The 15751-nt window shown below is 46.6% G+C and overlaps 2 protein-coding genes across 5 annotated transcripts in view; both read right to left on the bottom strand.

The window, feature by feature from the left end:
- LOC128420149 (zinc finger protein 420-like) overlaps positions 1-10593 on the bottom strand; it is a 34770-nt gene extending 24177 nt beyond the window's left edge. The window contains exons 1-6 of one of the 4 annotated variants that reach the window (XR_008331990.1): positions 9988-10589; positions 9323-9404; positions 7743-7825; positions 7291-7417; positions 3295-3481; positions 947-2874 (exon numbers count right to left, since the gene is read on the bottom strand). Coding sequence is in view for 1 of the 4 variants with exons in the window: in XM_053401639.1 (XP_053257614.1) it covers positions 1131-3481; positions 7291-7417; positions 7743-7825; positions 9323-9404; positions 9988-10401 (3057 nt within the window). In the remaining 3 variants the exon portion in view is untranslated. Of the gene's footprint in view, positions 1-764; positions 3482-7290; positions 7418-7742; positions 7826-9322; positions 9405-9987 lie in introns of those variants that run through there. The other 3 variants (XR_008331989.1, XR_008331988.1, XM_053401639.1) reach the window with 3 other exon arrangements.
- Positions 1-12510, bottom strand: part of LOC128420160 (zinc finger protein 883-like) — a 36427-nt gene extending 23917 nt beyond the window's left edge. The window contains exon 1 of the mRNA XM_053401675.1: positions 12180-12510. The gene's annotated coding sequence lies outside the window, so the exon portion shown is untranslated. The remainder of the gene's footprint in view (positions 1-12179) is intronic.
- Positions 12511-15751: the final 3241 nt, after the last annotated feature.

The following is a 15751-nucleotide window of genomic DNA, read 5'->3' as shown; positions in this document are numbered from 1 at the left end:
TAGTTAGTAGACAAGCTTCCCAGTGGAAGGAGAGGAAAGCAGACCTCTGAGCCCAGCCTGGCCCCCCACCAAATTCTGCCCGCATGCCTTGAGGCCCCAAGATGGGCGAAGGAAGGCCTGGAGGGCAGCTGCTGGCTGGGACTTTGATTGGGGCGGGGTGGGGGCACAGAGAGAGAAGCCTCTGAAGACAGGAAGACCAGCCAGGGCGTGGCACTGGGGGGATTTATTCACATTGGTTATCTGCCAAAAACCCCACCACCCCCGGCTGTGAGGAGGGTGGCGCCTCCTCCATGAATTCCTCTTCCACTCCCAGCCACTCCGCTCAAACCTTTGCTAAAATCCTCCTCTCCTCCCTCCTCTCTGTCTCAGAGGCTGGGCTTTCTGTCTCATCTCAAGAACCGCCAAAGCGCCCGCAATTGCCTCTTATCTCCCACCCAAACCGTTCACATCAATCCTAAGCGTCTCCTGTTCTGATTTCCATTTTTTGTCCTCTTTTCCAGCTTTTCAGACTTCTCCCTTCGTTTCATGGAGATATCTAGTGCTTCTATTTTCTTTGTCAGTGTCTCTGCTTTAGTGGTCAAATTTGTCACCATTTCACTATTTCTATCAATTCCGGCTAATAGCTTCTCCAAATTCTCTTTAGTCAGATTCTGTTTCCTGCATTTTTCCTGTTCTCCCTTTTCCTTCTAGCCTGATACCCAACACACATAAGCTGTCTTACATAAAATCCAATTTCTCAAACTAAGATTCGAATTAAACAAATAAACCAAATAATTACTTTAAGAGATGAACCATAAAAAAGAAAGAAAGTGTCCAAGAAGACATAGCAAATCAGATGTCCAGGTAAGAGTGGTTGACTGGCAGGAATCCAATTCTCTTAAGGGGCTCAGAGTAGAAGAAATATTTTCCTTCAAAAAGAAACAAACTTGTCCAAAAGTGTCCTGACTTTGGCTTTTTCAGCCAGCTCTCAGTCTTTCTAAAAGGTCCATTTTTTTTAAAGAGCTTTAAAAATGAGACCAGACTTTCAAAACTCCTTCCAATCACACACTTGGCACTGATATGATTCCTATCCTGTATGTATTCTTTTATGAAATGAGATTTCCTTTTTCTCTGAAGCTCTTTCCACATTCCTAACACTGATCTGACTCCTCTGCTGTGTGTAATTTTTGATGGGCATTGAGACCTACCTTCCTGGTGAAGCTCTTTCCACATTCCAGGCACTGAAAGGGGTTTTCTCCTGTATGAATTCTTTGATGGGAAGTGAAACTTATTTTCCAGGTGAAGCTCTTTCCACATTCCAAGCACTTGAAAGGTTTCTCCCCTGTATGAATTCTTTGATGGGAAGTGAGTGTGGAGCTGTTAATGAATCTCTTTCCACATTCCAAGCACTGATATGGTTTCTCTCCTGTATGGACTTTTTTATGGAAAGCAAAACTCTGTTTCCAGCTGAAGCTCTTTCCACACTCCAAGCACTGATAGGGTTTCTCCCCTGTATGAATTCTTTGATGGGAAGTGAGATCGTAGCTGTGATGGAAACTCTTTCCACATTCCATGCACTGATAAGGGTTATCCCCTGTATGAATTCTTTGATGGGAAATGAGCTTGGCCCTCTGACTGAAGCTCTTTCCACATTCCACACACTGATAGGGTTTCTCCCCTGTATGAATTCTTTGATGGGAAGTGAGATCGTAGCTGTGACTGAAACTCTTTCCACATTCCACGCACTGATACGGTTTCTCCCCTGTATGAATCCTTTGATGGGAAATGAGCTTGGCCCTCTGACTGAAGCTCCTTCCACATTCCATGCACTGATAGGGTTTCTCCCCTGTATGAATTCTACGATGGGAAGTCAGACTATAGCTGTGACTGAAGCTCTTTCCACACGCAAAGCAGTGATATGGTTTCTCCCCTTTATGAATTCTTTCATGGACAGTGAGACTTTCTTTCCTGGTGAAGCACTTTCCACATTCCAAGCACTGATAGGGTTTCTCCCCTGTATGAATCCTTTGATGGGAAGTGAGCTTGGCCCTCTGATTGAAGCTCTTTCCACATTCCACACACTGATAGGGTTTTTCCCCTGTATGAATTCTTTGATGGGAAGTGAAACTGCTTTTTTGACTGAAGCTCTTTCCACATTCCAAGCACTGATAGGGTTTCCCCCCTGTATGGATCCTTTGATGGGAAGTGAGATGGGCCCTCAGATAGAAGCTCTTTCCACATTCCACACACTGATAGGGTTTTTCCCCTGTATGAATTCTACGATGGGAAGTGAAACTGCTTTTTTTGCTGAAGCTCTTTCCACATTCCACACACTGATAGGGTTTTTCCCCTGTATGAATTCTACGATGGGAAGTGAAACTGCTTTTTTTGCTGAAGCTCTTTCCACATTCCACACACTGATAGGGTTTATTCCTTGTATGAATTCTACAATGGGAAATGAGAGTATAGCTGTGACTGAAGCTCTTTCCACACGCAAAGCAGTGATAGGGTTTCTCTTTTGTATGAATTCTTTGATGGGAAGTGAAACCTAATTTCCAGGTAAATCTCTTTCCACATTCCGCGCACTGATACGGTTTCTCCCCTTTATGATTTCTTTGATGGACAGTTAGACTTTCTTTCCTGGTGAAGCTCTTTCCACACTCTAAGCAGTGATACGGTTTCTCCCCTGTATGAATTCTTTGATGGGAAGTGAAACTGCTTTTTTGACTGAAGCTCTTTCCACATTCCACGCACTGATAGGGTTTCTCCCCTGTATGAATTCTATGATGGGAAGTGAGATGGGCCCTCTGATTGAAGCTCTTTCCACATTCCAAGCACTGATAGGGTTTCTCGCCTGTATGAATCCTTTGATGGGAAGTGAAATGGGCACTCCGAGTGAAGCTCTTTCCACATTCCAAGCACTGATAGGGTTTCTCCCCTGTATGAATCCTTTGATGGGAAGTGAGCTTGGCCCTCTGATTGAAGCTCTTTCCACATTCCAAGCACTGATAGGGTTTCTCCCCTGTATGAATCCTTTGATGGGAAGTGAGCTTAGCCCTCTGATTGAAGCTCTTTCCGCATTCCAAGCACTGATAGGGTTTCTCCCCTGTATGAATCCTTTGATGTGCAGTGAGATGGGAGCCCTGACTGAAGCTCTTTCCACATTCCACGCAGTGATATGGTTTCTCCCCTGTATGAATTCTACGATGGGAAGTGAGATTGTGGCTGTGACTGAAGCTCTTTCCACACTCCAAGCAGTGATAGGGTTTCTCTTTTGTATGAATTCTTTGATGGGCAGCCAAACTCTGTTTCCAGGTGAAGCTCTTTCCACATTCCAAGCACTGATAGGGTTTCTTCTCAAGGGGATTTCTTTGATGGGAAGTGGAATGGGAGCTCTGACTGAAGCCCTCTCCACAGTCTGAATCCTGATATGGCTCCTCCACTGTGTGGATTTCGTTGTGGTCTCCCTTGTTCTTCATTTCCAATTCATCACCACCTGAAACTAAGAGGCAAATGGATTAGAGTCTCAGGAAGAAGTGCACTCCCAAATTATGGAACAATGCTCATTAATGCTTGGGAGAGGAGAAGAACTGAAGGGACTTAGATGTTATAATGTTCCTTTTGTTCTGTAAAAATGTCTGGTTTACAATGCGGGAAAGTTCCCTGTTAAAATTAAGATATATTCGACTTCCGGGTTGGCGCCATTGTTTAATGGCGGATTCCCTCCGAGCTCCGGAGGGAATCGGCTCCGTAGCGTCTGGGTCTGCCCGCTGTGGCGAAGCGGAGACCCTTAAAATCACAGGCGCGGATGCCTGTGAACACAGAGACTCGGCGGGCACCATTTGCGCCCCCCCAATCCGCGACGGAGCTCTTTTAAAAGCTTCGGAACGGAGGCAGGGTGAGGCGTGGTGCTGAGAGTACTCCCTCGCCTACGGAGTGAAGCCGCAAGCCATTAACAGAGAGCGCCAACTTCTTCCAAGACCGATTGGACTCCAAAACATAAACCTGTGAGTAATACGGAGATTGGGACTTTAAAAAAATTTAATTCTGGATTTGGAACGAGCGGGAAGGGGCTAAAAAGGAAGTCACCCCCCCCTCTTTGTAAACAATTTAAAGCAAAGGACCGGGCAGCTAAGGTCGAAAGAATCTGCTTCTTGTTTTTTAATGAAAAGATTTTGACTTCACGGTTTTGACACTATAAGAAGATTTACTGGAGGATAAAAAGAATTTTGGGGACTGAAATTTCACCCCCCCCCGAGACCCGGGAACGTCCTATGAGAAAGCCTGTTGTATGGAAGATTTTGACAGCTGTCAAGTGAGCTGTTAGTCAGCTAGTTGTCAGCTGGAAAAAGAGAACATTGTTTCTGCTGTTTCTGCTGGTTTATTTGATACAACTTTGTTGAAAACAAGGAGGGCTGATACAAAATAACTGGACTTTTGGTTTTGAGCTGTAAGGAACATTAAGGAACTAAAATCCCCCTAGAGGGGTAATAGGGACACTACATTACAAAAATGACTGGAGTATGTAAATTCCAAGCAGAATTGGACAGAGCACTCGTTCTCTTGGGAAACTTGAAAGATGAATACAATGCTTTGTCTACAAAGGTATCACTACTACACTGGACAGTAAACAACAGTTTTGAGCCTGATAAGGACTTGAAACAGGAAGCCTATTCAACTGAACAAATAAATGAAACTGAAAGTGTAGAAACGATGGAGCAATGTGTTGTCTTTGAAGAAAATGAAGGAGGAGCAGGAGATTTGCAGGAGTTAAAGGAGAGTTACAACATGAGGCCTGACATGATGATAAAAAAGGACAATAAAAATTGGATGTGGAAAGCCTGGTCTGAATGGGAGTCTGGAAAATGGAGAGATCTCCTCTGGAGGAGATCTGAAGACCTGAGGATTACAAATTGGTTGAAGGTGAAAGCTGGAGCTTTGGGGACATTTGGATCTGTAAGAAATTTGAAACAAGAGTTGGAGCACCCCATAGGCTTTGCTTTTAAGTATGGAGGACTGGCTGGAAGCAACATGGATTCTGTTGGGCCGGAGCCCCTCCGAGACTTGGGGCTTAACATCAAGGACCATCAAAGAGACCGGCAGAAAGGAACTGAGAGAGATATAAGGGCCTCAGACGTGAGATCTCCAGGCTAAATAAATAACATAAAGACTGATGGATATTGGTTGGGGACTGGAACCGGGAAAAGGGTGGGTGGAGGTTGGGAATCCAAAGGGTACATAAGGATAATTTGCTTTTTATATTTAGTTAATGGTAAGGAAATTGGGTAAATCGTGGAAGGGAAATGTCGGTTGACTTTAGGAAAAAGGTTTAAGAATAATTAATGGGGTATAAGTATTGATGTGTGTTTTTAATAAGGTAAAATTGGCTTTTTCTTTTTAAATTAATTGAAAATAAGATTGTTAAAAATAAATTGAGGAAAGGGAAAAAAGAAGGAAAGTAAAACAATAGTATGTTAGAACAAATGTATAAGTTAAGGTAAAGAAATAAGTTAAGGACTTGCTGAACTGACAATTTAAATTGGAATACAAGAAGGGGAGGTGTGAGGAGGTCTGAGAAATAAGGTTAAGAATAATAAGTATCAGAAACTTTATGTGTTTTTTCTATTTTTTATTGTTGTTTAGTTTTGAATATTATGTATTTTTGTGTTTTTTTTTGTTTTGTCTATTTTTTGTTCTTGTTTGTTCTGTGTTTTTTGAAAATCCCAATAAATATTTAATAAATAAAAAAATAAAATTAAGATATATTCAATATGCTAAGTTGTTCAGTATGCAGTAAAAAATCTAAACAAATTTTAAGAGCTGGAGAAATATTTGGGAACATTGACTCTGGACTGACTTGGTCATAGTCAGCTGCCTTGTGGTGGGCGATGTAAGAGTAGGGGAATAAAATGGCAAACGTGAACTTCTTGTCATGTGACAAAGACACATGAGAGCAGAAGCAGCAAAGCAGGCTGGGAAGTGCTGGGACTGCACAATCATTTGGGCCTACTAAAGTTATTCAGGCCTAACTGCTAACTGTTGTGTCACTCTGACATGTGACTTAGCAGCCATTTTCTCTGTGTGTTCTCTGAAAGATTTCAGTCAGAGTCAGTCTGCCTCAGTTGTGAGCAGAGTCAGTATGGAATCTCAGTCAACCTGTTTGGAACCATGTTGTTTATCAAGAAGTTTATTTTAACTCAGTAAAGCTCTTATTCTTTAAAACTCTGCATTATTAATTTACGCTGCGCGTCACTTCTATGTGCTGAAAAACACTTTTCATATATTGAACAAATGTGTGTAGCAGCTGTCAAATTAAAATTTCTTTAGTGGCTAAACATTTAATTATGATGTGCATCACCTTAAACCAATTTGGATGTTTTCTTAAATTCTCAACATCACAGAATGCAGCAGAAACTTGTCATATCGGTATTATTATTATTATTCAAGTTTCCTTACAGTTGTACCGCAGGTTACATACGCGTCAGGTTACAGACTCCGCTAACCTAGAAATAGTACCTCAGATTAAGAACTTTGCTTCAGGATGAGAACAGAAATCGTGCTCTGGCAGCGCAGCGGCAGCAGTAGGCCCCATTAGCTAAAGTGGTGCTTCAGGTGAAGAACAGTTTCAGGTTAAGAACAGACCTCCGGAACGAATTAAGTTCTTAACCCGAAGTACCACTGTACTTAAATGTTACATTTTTGTGAGAAGTTACAGGGGACGAGGCGGGGGGCCTTCTCGGTAGGGGAAGCCACCCTGTGGAACGCCCTCCCATCAGATGTCAAGGAAATAACCATGCAACTTTTAGAGGACTTCTGAAGGAACCTCTGTATTGGGAAGTTTTTAATGTTTGATGTTGGGTAAAAATAATAAAATTATCATTATTGTTACTACAGGGTTCACTGCCTGAGATTCAAAAGGCCTGACTCTTTTCTGGGATGGAGTTTGTTCGGTTCAGTCGTGGAATCTGTCAAGCAACTCTTTGGTCAACCAGAGAGAGACAGAAGCAAGAACAAAAGCAGGAAACTTGACTGAAGCTACTTCAACATCCCAAATCACTCTGAAGCCTACATTTAAGAAGGCATGGGCAGTTCAGACAGCCTGATCATGGTTTTAAACGACAGAACTGGAGGAAGATTGTTTTCACAGGGAAAACAATCAATAGCCATCCATCCAAGGTTTGCTGTGGGAGTGTTAACATCCCAGGTGCTGTGGGTGGCGCTGTTGAGCCCCATCGAAATATCAGAGGTTCATCATCTAGAGAGATGTCTTGAATTACAAAACAGATAGGATGATCCAATAGGGAGCCTTACCGAGAGAGTCCAAGATCCCACGATTCTCCTCCATGACTTCCTTATGGAGAGCTCTCTGGTCAGGATCCAGCAACGCCCACTCCTCGTCTGTGAAATGGACAGCCACATCTTCAAAGCACACTGGACCCTAACAGAACAGGGAAAAGGCTGTCCTCTTAGAGAACATTCACTTGGCTCTGTTGTTTTCTACAGCGGCCGGACCCCTCTCTGCCTTCCTCATCCCTCTCTCCTGCTGCAGCTTCTGCCTCGGAGTCTGGGCTGCTCTCTGCCACAGACTCCCTCTGCTCCCTCAGCCCTCTTCCCTCTCCAGCTTCAGACACCTCCTCCTCCTCCTCCTCCTCCTCCCAGTCAGCTCCCTCTTCTCTGGCTCCTCCCACCATTCCTCTGCATCCAACTGTGTCCAGCCAGTCTGCATCCCAGCGCTCCTTCCCCACAAGGCTCCTTCCCCCTACCTGATCTGGGTCCACAGCTGCTGCCTCCCCTCCACCACCATGAAAAGATGAAGGAGCAGGTCTTGGTGGCATCATTCCGTCACCTGGGAGAGACAAAGGTAAGTGGAAACCGTGAGCGCCTGCTTCTCTCAGAGGTGAAACAGTGCATCTCTCAGTACAGATGGGGCTTGTCCAAGTCTCCCCTGCTAGCTTCCGGTTCCGCTCTGCCTTAATGGAGGCAACAAGAGAAAACCCTCCTTCGCTGCCATTAAGAAGCAGAGGTTCTCCTGTCAATCAGAGCTCAATTTGGACTAATGTACAGGCGTTGCTGGAAGAGATGAGCTCATAAACTGCGGAACTGAACCAGCTGCAAGATCTTTAAGGTTTGAATTTGAGAATAAACTTCATTTGCTGCCAAAGACAGTGAGTGGGGGGAGGGGAGCCTATGGCTTCTTTATATCAAGTTTTCTTCTCTACACTAATGAATTGGCAGTCCGCCACTGAATAATAGTTCAAAATATATATGTACAGGTGAGCAGGGATGAAACTGGATTGCCTATATGGAATATAACATCAAATGGAACTGTGTGTGTAAAAACAAAAAGGAAAAAGGGAGGGAAGCTCTATTTTGCAAAATGTTTATGATGGAAAATTAGAGCTGACTCTTCCCCATCCTTTATTATATACAGACTGAACTGAATAATGCTAAAGGGACTTGGAATTTAATCTAATTGGATAAATGCGCATTTATCTTAGGCCAGACAGAGGGATGTAAGGAATCTGAAAGTTGTGAGGGAGCTGATAAGGTTCATTACTGAGTCATTTGCAGTTCTGACAGATCCCTCTCTTTCCCAGGCGGAGAAGAAAAATGGCAAAAAGAGGTTATTTATTTGGACTGTGATTTTTGCAGCTGCTGTTAAAGTTGCCAAACAACGAAGGACAGGACAGAGTGATGGAGAATTTCTGAAACCACAAGGGGATATTTGCTCCGCCCAAGGAATGGTGGAGAACAGCAACAACCAGGAAAAGATAGACAGAACATTTTACAAGGACAGGAAGAAATATCACGAACAGAAAGATTGCCACACACAGGAAGAGTAAGGATATCACTGGAGTGCCTCACTTGTAGTTTTATATATTATTTGATGTTTCCATACGAATGGAAGTCATTAATACTGCAGTTGTTGTATAAAGGATTGTTATCTTGACAGGAGTGTAATTGAAATTAATAAGATTTTGGAATGGAGAAATCAAGAAAATCATCAAACCATCGGTTTTAGCATGAGGGGGCCGCCTATATTATATAATTTTGTATAAGATTGGTATTAGTAATTGTATTGTAATTTCACATTGTTATAAGTAGGCTATTATTGGACTGTGATTGTAAACTAATCAAATTAGTATCGTAAATGTCTCCCCTGCTGAGTACATGTGGACATTTGTACCCATTTCATATAATAGTTGTGCAAAAATACATCTCCCCCCACCCCGAGCTCTGGGCTCCAGGTGTCTTCCCCCAAAAGATGCAAAGAACTCAGAGATTAGTTTCAAAACCAAGAGAATGTGACAAAACGGGGGAGAAAACACTCCTTCCTCCTTACCCAGAGGCCTCACTCTGGCGTCCAGCGGAGTCTTCTCTGCCTCAGAAGAATCAAGACCCATTTCTGCCAAAAGATCCTTCCTCTGAAAGAGCAACAAGGATTCAAAACAGAGAATGGAGAGAAGGGTTAGAGAAGGAATGGCAGAGGCAAGCGCTTTCGGGGGACAGAGGTGAAAGCTGCTTCCTGCTTCTGCTAGACTGGTGTCTGGGGTTGGCTGCCAGGACCATGAAACATTGGTCCTCAAGGATCTTCACTGGCTCCCAGAACGTTTCCCAGCACAATTCAAAGTGTTGGCCTCAAAGGTCCACTATACCCATGAACTGAGGTCCAGTTCCGAGGGTCTTCTGCTGATTCCCTCACTGTGGTAAGTGAAGTTACAGGGAACCAGGCAGAAGACCTTCTCCACAGTGGCACCCACCCTGGGGAATGCCCTCCCATCAGGTGAGAAGGAGATAAAAAACTGCATAACTTTTAGAAGACATCTGATGCCTTCTTATGCTTTTATATGTGCTTGAAGGCACCCAGCCACATGGGTGTCATAAATAATAATAATATCTGTTCCTAGATGCTTTCCAAAAAAGGATGGGCCATTAGGAAATGATTTGGGAATACTCTCCTTCCTCTTTGGAGCCCCTTGGGAGTATCCAGAGGAAAGTCTCTCTCACCTGCTGCTCTGCCTGCTTCCTCTCCTCTGCCTGACTCAGGAGGAAACCTTCGGCCAGGGCCACCGCCTGGGAAGTGGTCTCCGCTCCGCATTCCCTCACCCAGTTCTCCATCTCCAGAGGAAGGACAGCCAGGAACTGCTCCAAGATCACCAGGTCCAACATCTCAGCTTTCGTGTGCCTTTCTGGCTTCAGCCACTGATGGTCAAGGTGGTAGAGTTGGCTGCAAACCTCTCGGGGTCCTTTGGCCTCCTGGCAGCAGAACTGCCTCAACTGCTGGCTCTGCACCTCTGAGCAGAGGGTGTCCTCCTCACCCAGTTCCTTCTTCACAGAGTTTTCCCAGAATCCCCCACTGCTCCCCGTTTCCTTGGCATGACCTCTTCCTGCTTCAGGGCCAGCTGAGTCTTGCTCCTCCATCTGGGCTCTTCGGAAGTCTCCAAGAGATTGGAAGGAGCCGCTTGGTCCTCTGCCAAGTTCTGTGGGTACTAATGCGAGGTGCAGAAAATCGTCTGAATCAAACACACTATTCTATTGTAAGATGAAGAGGAGAAGAATGTTTCCTGAGGAAGCGTGGCTGAGTCTTGCTAGGAACCAGGGCTGGATTGCACCACAGCTCAGACTCCAAGCTGTATGGGGGGAAAAGGGGGAGGGAGAAGTCATAACTGTGAATGACAAGTGAGTCATTTGTATGAAGTGTAATTTGGAGCCAGGGCAATAGTGGGGGTCCCTCCCAACCCCACTTCATAGTCCAGAGCTTCGCCCCAAGCCAGCCATATCTGCTTGGGGAGCAGCAGGGCTCATGTCTAGCTCCAGCCACCATCCCTTGGGGACTTCCTGCTCTGGATCCGAGGGGACGGTGGCAAGGCCCTCTGGGTGGAACTGCCCTGGAAGACGCCTCAGAAACTGGACTTTCCATCAAATAAAGAATTAGGGAGGGAAAATGGCCGACATAAGGAGATTTAGTAATAGAGAGAGAAGGGAAGCTACATGGTATTTCCCTCTTAATATACTTCTCCCTCATAATAATGTCCCTCTTAATATACTTTTCCTTCATAATTATGTCCCTCCTAATGTACTTCTCCCTCATAATAATGTCCCTCCTAATATACTTCTCCCTCATAATTATGTCCCTCTTAATATACTTCTCCCTCACAATTATGTCCCTCTTAATATACTTCTCCCTCATAATAATGTCCCTCTTAATACACTTCTCCCTCATAATTATGTCCCTCTTAATATACTTCTCCCTCATGTCCCTCTTAATATACTTCTCCCTCACAATTATGTCCCTCTTAATATAATTCTCTCTCATGTCCCTCCTAATGTCCTTCTCCCTCATGTCCCTCCTAATATACGTCTCCCTCACAATTATGTCCCTCTTAATATACTTCTCCCTCATAATAATGTCCCTCTTAATATACTTCTCCCTCATGTCCCTCTTAATATCCTTCTCCCTCACAATTATGTCCCTCTTAATATACTTCTCCCTCATAATTATGTCCCTCTTCATATACTTCTCCCTCATGTCCCTTTTAATATACTTCTCCCTCATAATAATGTCCCTCTTAATATCCTTCTCCCTCACAATTATGTCCCTCCTAATGTCCTTCTCCCTCCTAACTGTCTTCCAGCCCACCTCCCTGGCCAAGGCCTGAGGTCCCTCTGGCTCCCTCCCGGACCCCCAGCCTCTCTTCCCGCCTCCCGGGTTATTACTGTACTTCTCCTTCATGGTCTTTCCCTCCTAATATACTTCTCCCTCATAATAATGTCCCTCTTAATATACTTCTCCCTCATAATAATGTCCCTCTTAATATACTTCTCCCTCATAATAATGTCCCTCTTAATATACTTCTCCCTCATAATTATGTCCCTCTTAATACACTTCTCCCTCATAATAATGTCCCTCTTAATACACTTCTCCCTCATAATAATGTCCCCCCTAATGTCCTTCTCCCTCATAATTATGTCCCTCTTAATGTCCTTCTCCCTCATAATTATGTCCCTCTTAATATCCTTCTCCCTCATAATTATGTCCCTCCTAATGTCCTTCTCCCTCCTCACTGTCTTCCAGTCCCACCTCCCTGGCCAGGGCCTGAGGTCCCTCTGCTCCCTCCCGGACCCCCAGCCTCTCTTCCCTCCCCTTCCCGCCTCCCGGGGCAGGGAGTTCCCCAGGCTTCCCCCGAGAGGAGACCCACCAGAGCCCGGCAGGCGAAGGCGAGGCCGCTCTGCCCGGAAGGGACGTCAGAGGGGAGGAGGAGGAGGAGGAGCGGCCCGCCTTCCTTTCCTGTCCTCTCTAGGAAGCCAGCTCGGCTCCCCTTAACCCTTCTCTCTCCCTGCGGAGGAGCCCGGGGCGTCGCGCAGGCGCAGAGCTTCCCCTTCGGGGGGGGGCAGGGAGGAAGCCGGACCCAGAACCCGGGACTGGGCGCGTGTGCGTGTGAAGGGGGAACCCGTGTCCGGGAGGAGGAGCCCGTCTCTCTGCCTGGGGCTGCGAAGGGGCGTCTGGGCGGGGGAGAGGGGGGTCTTTGGGGGGGCCAGATGGGGGACCCGGGGTGTCTCTTCTCCGGGGGGGGGGCGAGTCTCTCTTGGGGGCCTCTGGGGGGCCTGCGGGGCAGAGAGCCCTGTCCCAGCAAGAGGGGGTCCCGGGGGGGCTGGAGGGGGGAGACATTGCCAGACATGGCTGGGGGGGCCATTCTGTGTTGTCCCATCTGCTGCTTTGTGTCTGTATTTCAGCCATCAAGATCCTATGTTCTTCTCTGTTAGCGAAGTCGCCTTGGAAGCAACACAGGAGCAGCCAAGGGGGTTTTCCTAGGAAGCCTTTTATTCCCCCTCTGGTGACATTGTTATAGGTTTGCAGGTGCCAAACACCCCAAAATTCAGGCGCATCTTTGGGGGCTTCTACGCAATGCCCTCTAGTCTAGTTGCACCAGGAAGTGATCTGACCACAACACTTCTTATGTTTTAGCATATGTTGTTTTGTGTCTATATTTCAGCAAAACCTCAATTTCATAAATGGGATCAGCGTGTTTTTACATGAGTAGAATGTGTCCTTTTACTTAAAATGCATCTCTGGGTTATTTGTGGGGCATAGGAATTCATTCATTTCCCCAAAAAAATATAGTCCGGCCCCCACAAGGTCTGAGGGACGGTGACCTGGCCCCCGGCTGGAAAAGCTTGCTGACCCCGGATCTAGGGCTGTTTTTAAATGTCCCAACGCTGCCTGGCACTGGTCCCTCCAAATGCTCTTGTCTGGCTGGTCTTTCTTCTCCCAGTCATGTCAAGGAGCAGCATGGGGGCTAAAAGGAGGAATAAATGGAGGACAATATCCCTGTCCCCCCAGAAAAGCTCTTCTTTCTCTTTCTGTGGAGGGTCCAGGCCCCTCTTGAAGGACCTTTGCCTTGCTCCAATCAGGTTGTAGATTTCCACCCCTTGGGACGGGACCGAAATATTTGACTTGCCTCATTTTGAAAACTGGCATTTTGAAGCTTTGACCATTAGGCCTGCACACCATCACCTTTTACAGTGGTACCTCGGGTTAAGTACTTAATTCGCTCTGGAGGTCCATTTATAACCTGAAACTGTTCTGGGGCCTCCTGAAACTGTTCATGTGCCGCCGGAACATGATTTCTGTTCTCATCCTGAAGCAAAGTTCTTAACCCGAGGTACTATTTCTGGGTTAGCGGAGTCTGTAACCTGAAGCGTCTGTTACCCGAGGTACCACTGTACATATGTCAGAGCTGCCCGAGGTCCCAGCTCACAAAGGACCAACGCCGCTTCGTTGTTAAGTATAAAAGTCTTTATTGAAGTTCAGTTTCACTTCCACAGCCGCAGCGTGCAGCCCTACGTCTCAAACTCTAGACTGCTGAAGCTCCGTCTGAATCTCCTCCCCCCAGACACCAGTTTAAGACTCTAGCCTTGCTCCACCTCTTCCTCTGCTCTTTCCTCCTCTGGTTCCGCCTGTCCGTCGGGGTCTCGCCCTTCCTAGACTCTTCTGACGCTGAGTCCCCTGAATCTTCCCCCTCCCTCCGGCGGGCTTTAGGACCTGGTTCCCAATCCGGGTTTCCTGTTGTCCTGCGTGCCTGTACATTTGAACTTGGCGTGCGCGCCCAGCCTGCAACCTTCCTCCTGACCTTTGCACTGCTGCTGTCACTGCTCCCCCCTTCGGGGAGGCTAGCTGGAACTGACCTCCCCTCCGTTTCCCCACTTTCCGATGGGGGCGTGGTCAGCCCTGACTCATCTTCTCTCCCCGCTGGAGGAAAGGCTGGTCCTGACTCATGTGACTCTTCCCCCCCACTGCGCTCTGGTGGGGGAGCTGGTCCTGATCCTCCGCTGCTCCCTTGGGAGTCCCCGCTGGCCCCCTGCTTCTGGTGCGTCCCCCCTGGGACCCCCCTTGCCCTGACCATCGGCGCCCCCTTCTGGGAATCTTCTGATTCGCTGGAGAAGCTCATGGAATCTCTCGGGTCACTGTCATACTCCCCTACGCTCCCCTCAGATTCTTCCCCTTCGCTCTCCATTTCCTCTCTCCCCTGTGCTTCTGCTCCTGAGTCCCTTACAACATACTTTACATTTGCTGAGGTAAAATCTCCACCCCCAACATTGCTTGCGGCAGTTCTGCCCTCGCCTTAATCTCCTCCATTTTTAAAGGAAACATCTCTTTCTCATGGGCCATCTTGGCCTGCCTGTCTCTTTCTTCTTGGGCTCATCTCTCTCTCCCTCCCTCTCTCTCTCTCTCTCTCTCTCTCTCTCTCTCTGCTAGATGAAGGGCAGCTGCCATTCTGGCCTCTTCTCTTTCTTTCTCTGCTTCCACCTTAGACAATTCCAATCTTAGCCTCATCATCTCTAACGCAATATATTAGGATTCTCCTCAGGCGCAGCAGCTGGGTCATCCTGAGTCTCCTTGGCTTGGCGCTTGCTGGTCATTTTCTGACAGGATTTTTTTCTCTTCTTAATCAAATAACTTCACTCCTTTATTAAACTGGTTGTTCTGTGTCTCTGGGTACGTTTCTGTGTGGGTTTTAACTTCCTATCCCACCTCTGCCCCCAATTAATATGCGATGACGCAAGGGCTCTTCCCCCCCCCCCCCGGCAGCCTTGGGCCCGTTCTCTCTCTTAAATATAGTGCACCCACCTCACAAAACACAATTTCCACAAATTCCCTCCAATTACCTCAGATTATCTTGTGGGGGATTTGCGTGAGGTAAAATTTACTAATTGGGAGTGTCAGGCAGGATTTCTTCAAATAAACATTAACGATTTTATTTAACAAGGAAGTTTATGACACAAGTGGATAAAACTTAGGATACCTCAGTTTACAATGTTATTTCCCTTCAAGGTTTTCTCAGTTGTTTCACACTTAAGACTTTGGCTCTTAACAAGGTGGCACTTTCTGCCAGTTACCCTACTCCCGAGGTACTCCAAGCCAAAGACCCAAGGGATCTCTGGTTTGGGAGTCTTCTCTTTCTAGAAGGATCTCTCCCCTCCTGACTGGGATGAGAGCTCAGCAGCCGGTCTCTTTCCAGCTCCTCCTTCTCCTGGCTCAGCCTCCCAGTTCATTCCTGGCCTGATTTACTCTCCCAGGACTCCACACACTGTCCTTCCCACTAGGCTCAGAGACTCCTTTCTCTAGCTGGTGATCTTTTCCTCAGAGTGGATCTTTCCACCCAGAACCAGCTCCTCTCACTCCCCATCTTCCCCACCTCCCTCCAAAGCTCCTAGCCATGGGGTCAAATGGGCCCAGGTCTCCCCACTCCAGGGCTCTTAGTCCGTCCGC

This window comes from Podarcis raffonei, chromosome 8 (assembly GCF_027172205.1).
Source record: "Podarcis raffonei isolate rPodRaf1 chromosome 8, rPodRaf1.pri, whole genome shotgun sequence".
In the NCBI taxonomy this organism is placed as follows: domain Eukaryota; kingdom Metazoa; phylum Chordata; class Lepidosauria; order Squamata; family Lacertidae; genus Podarcis; species Podarcis raffonei.
This window is presented reverse-complemented; position numbering and strand designations above follow the sequence as displayed.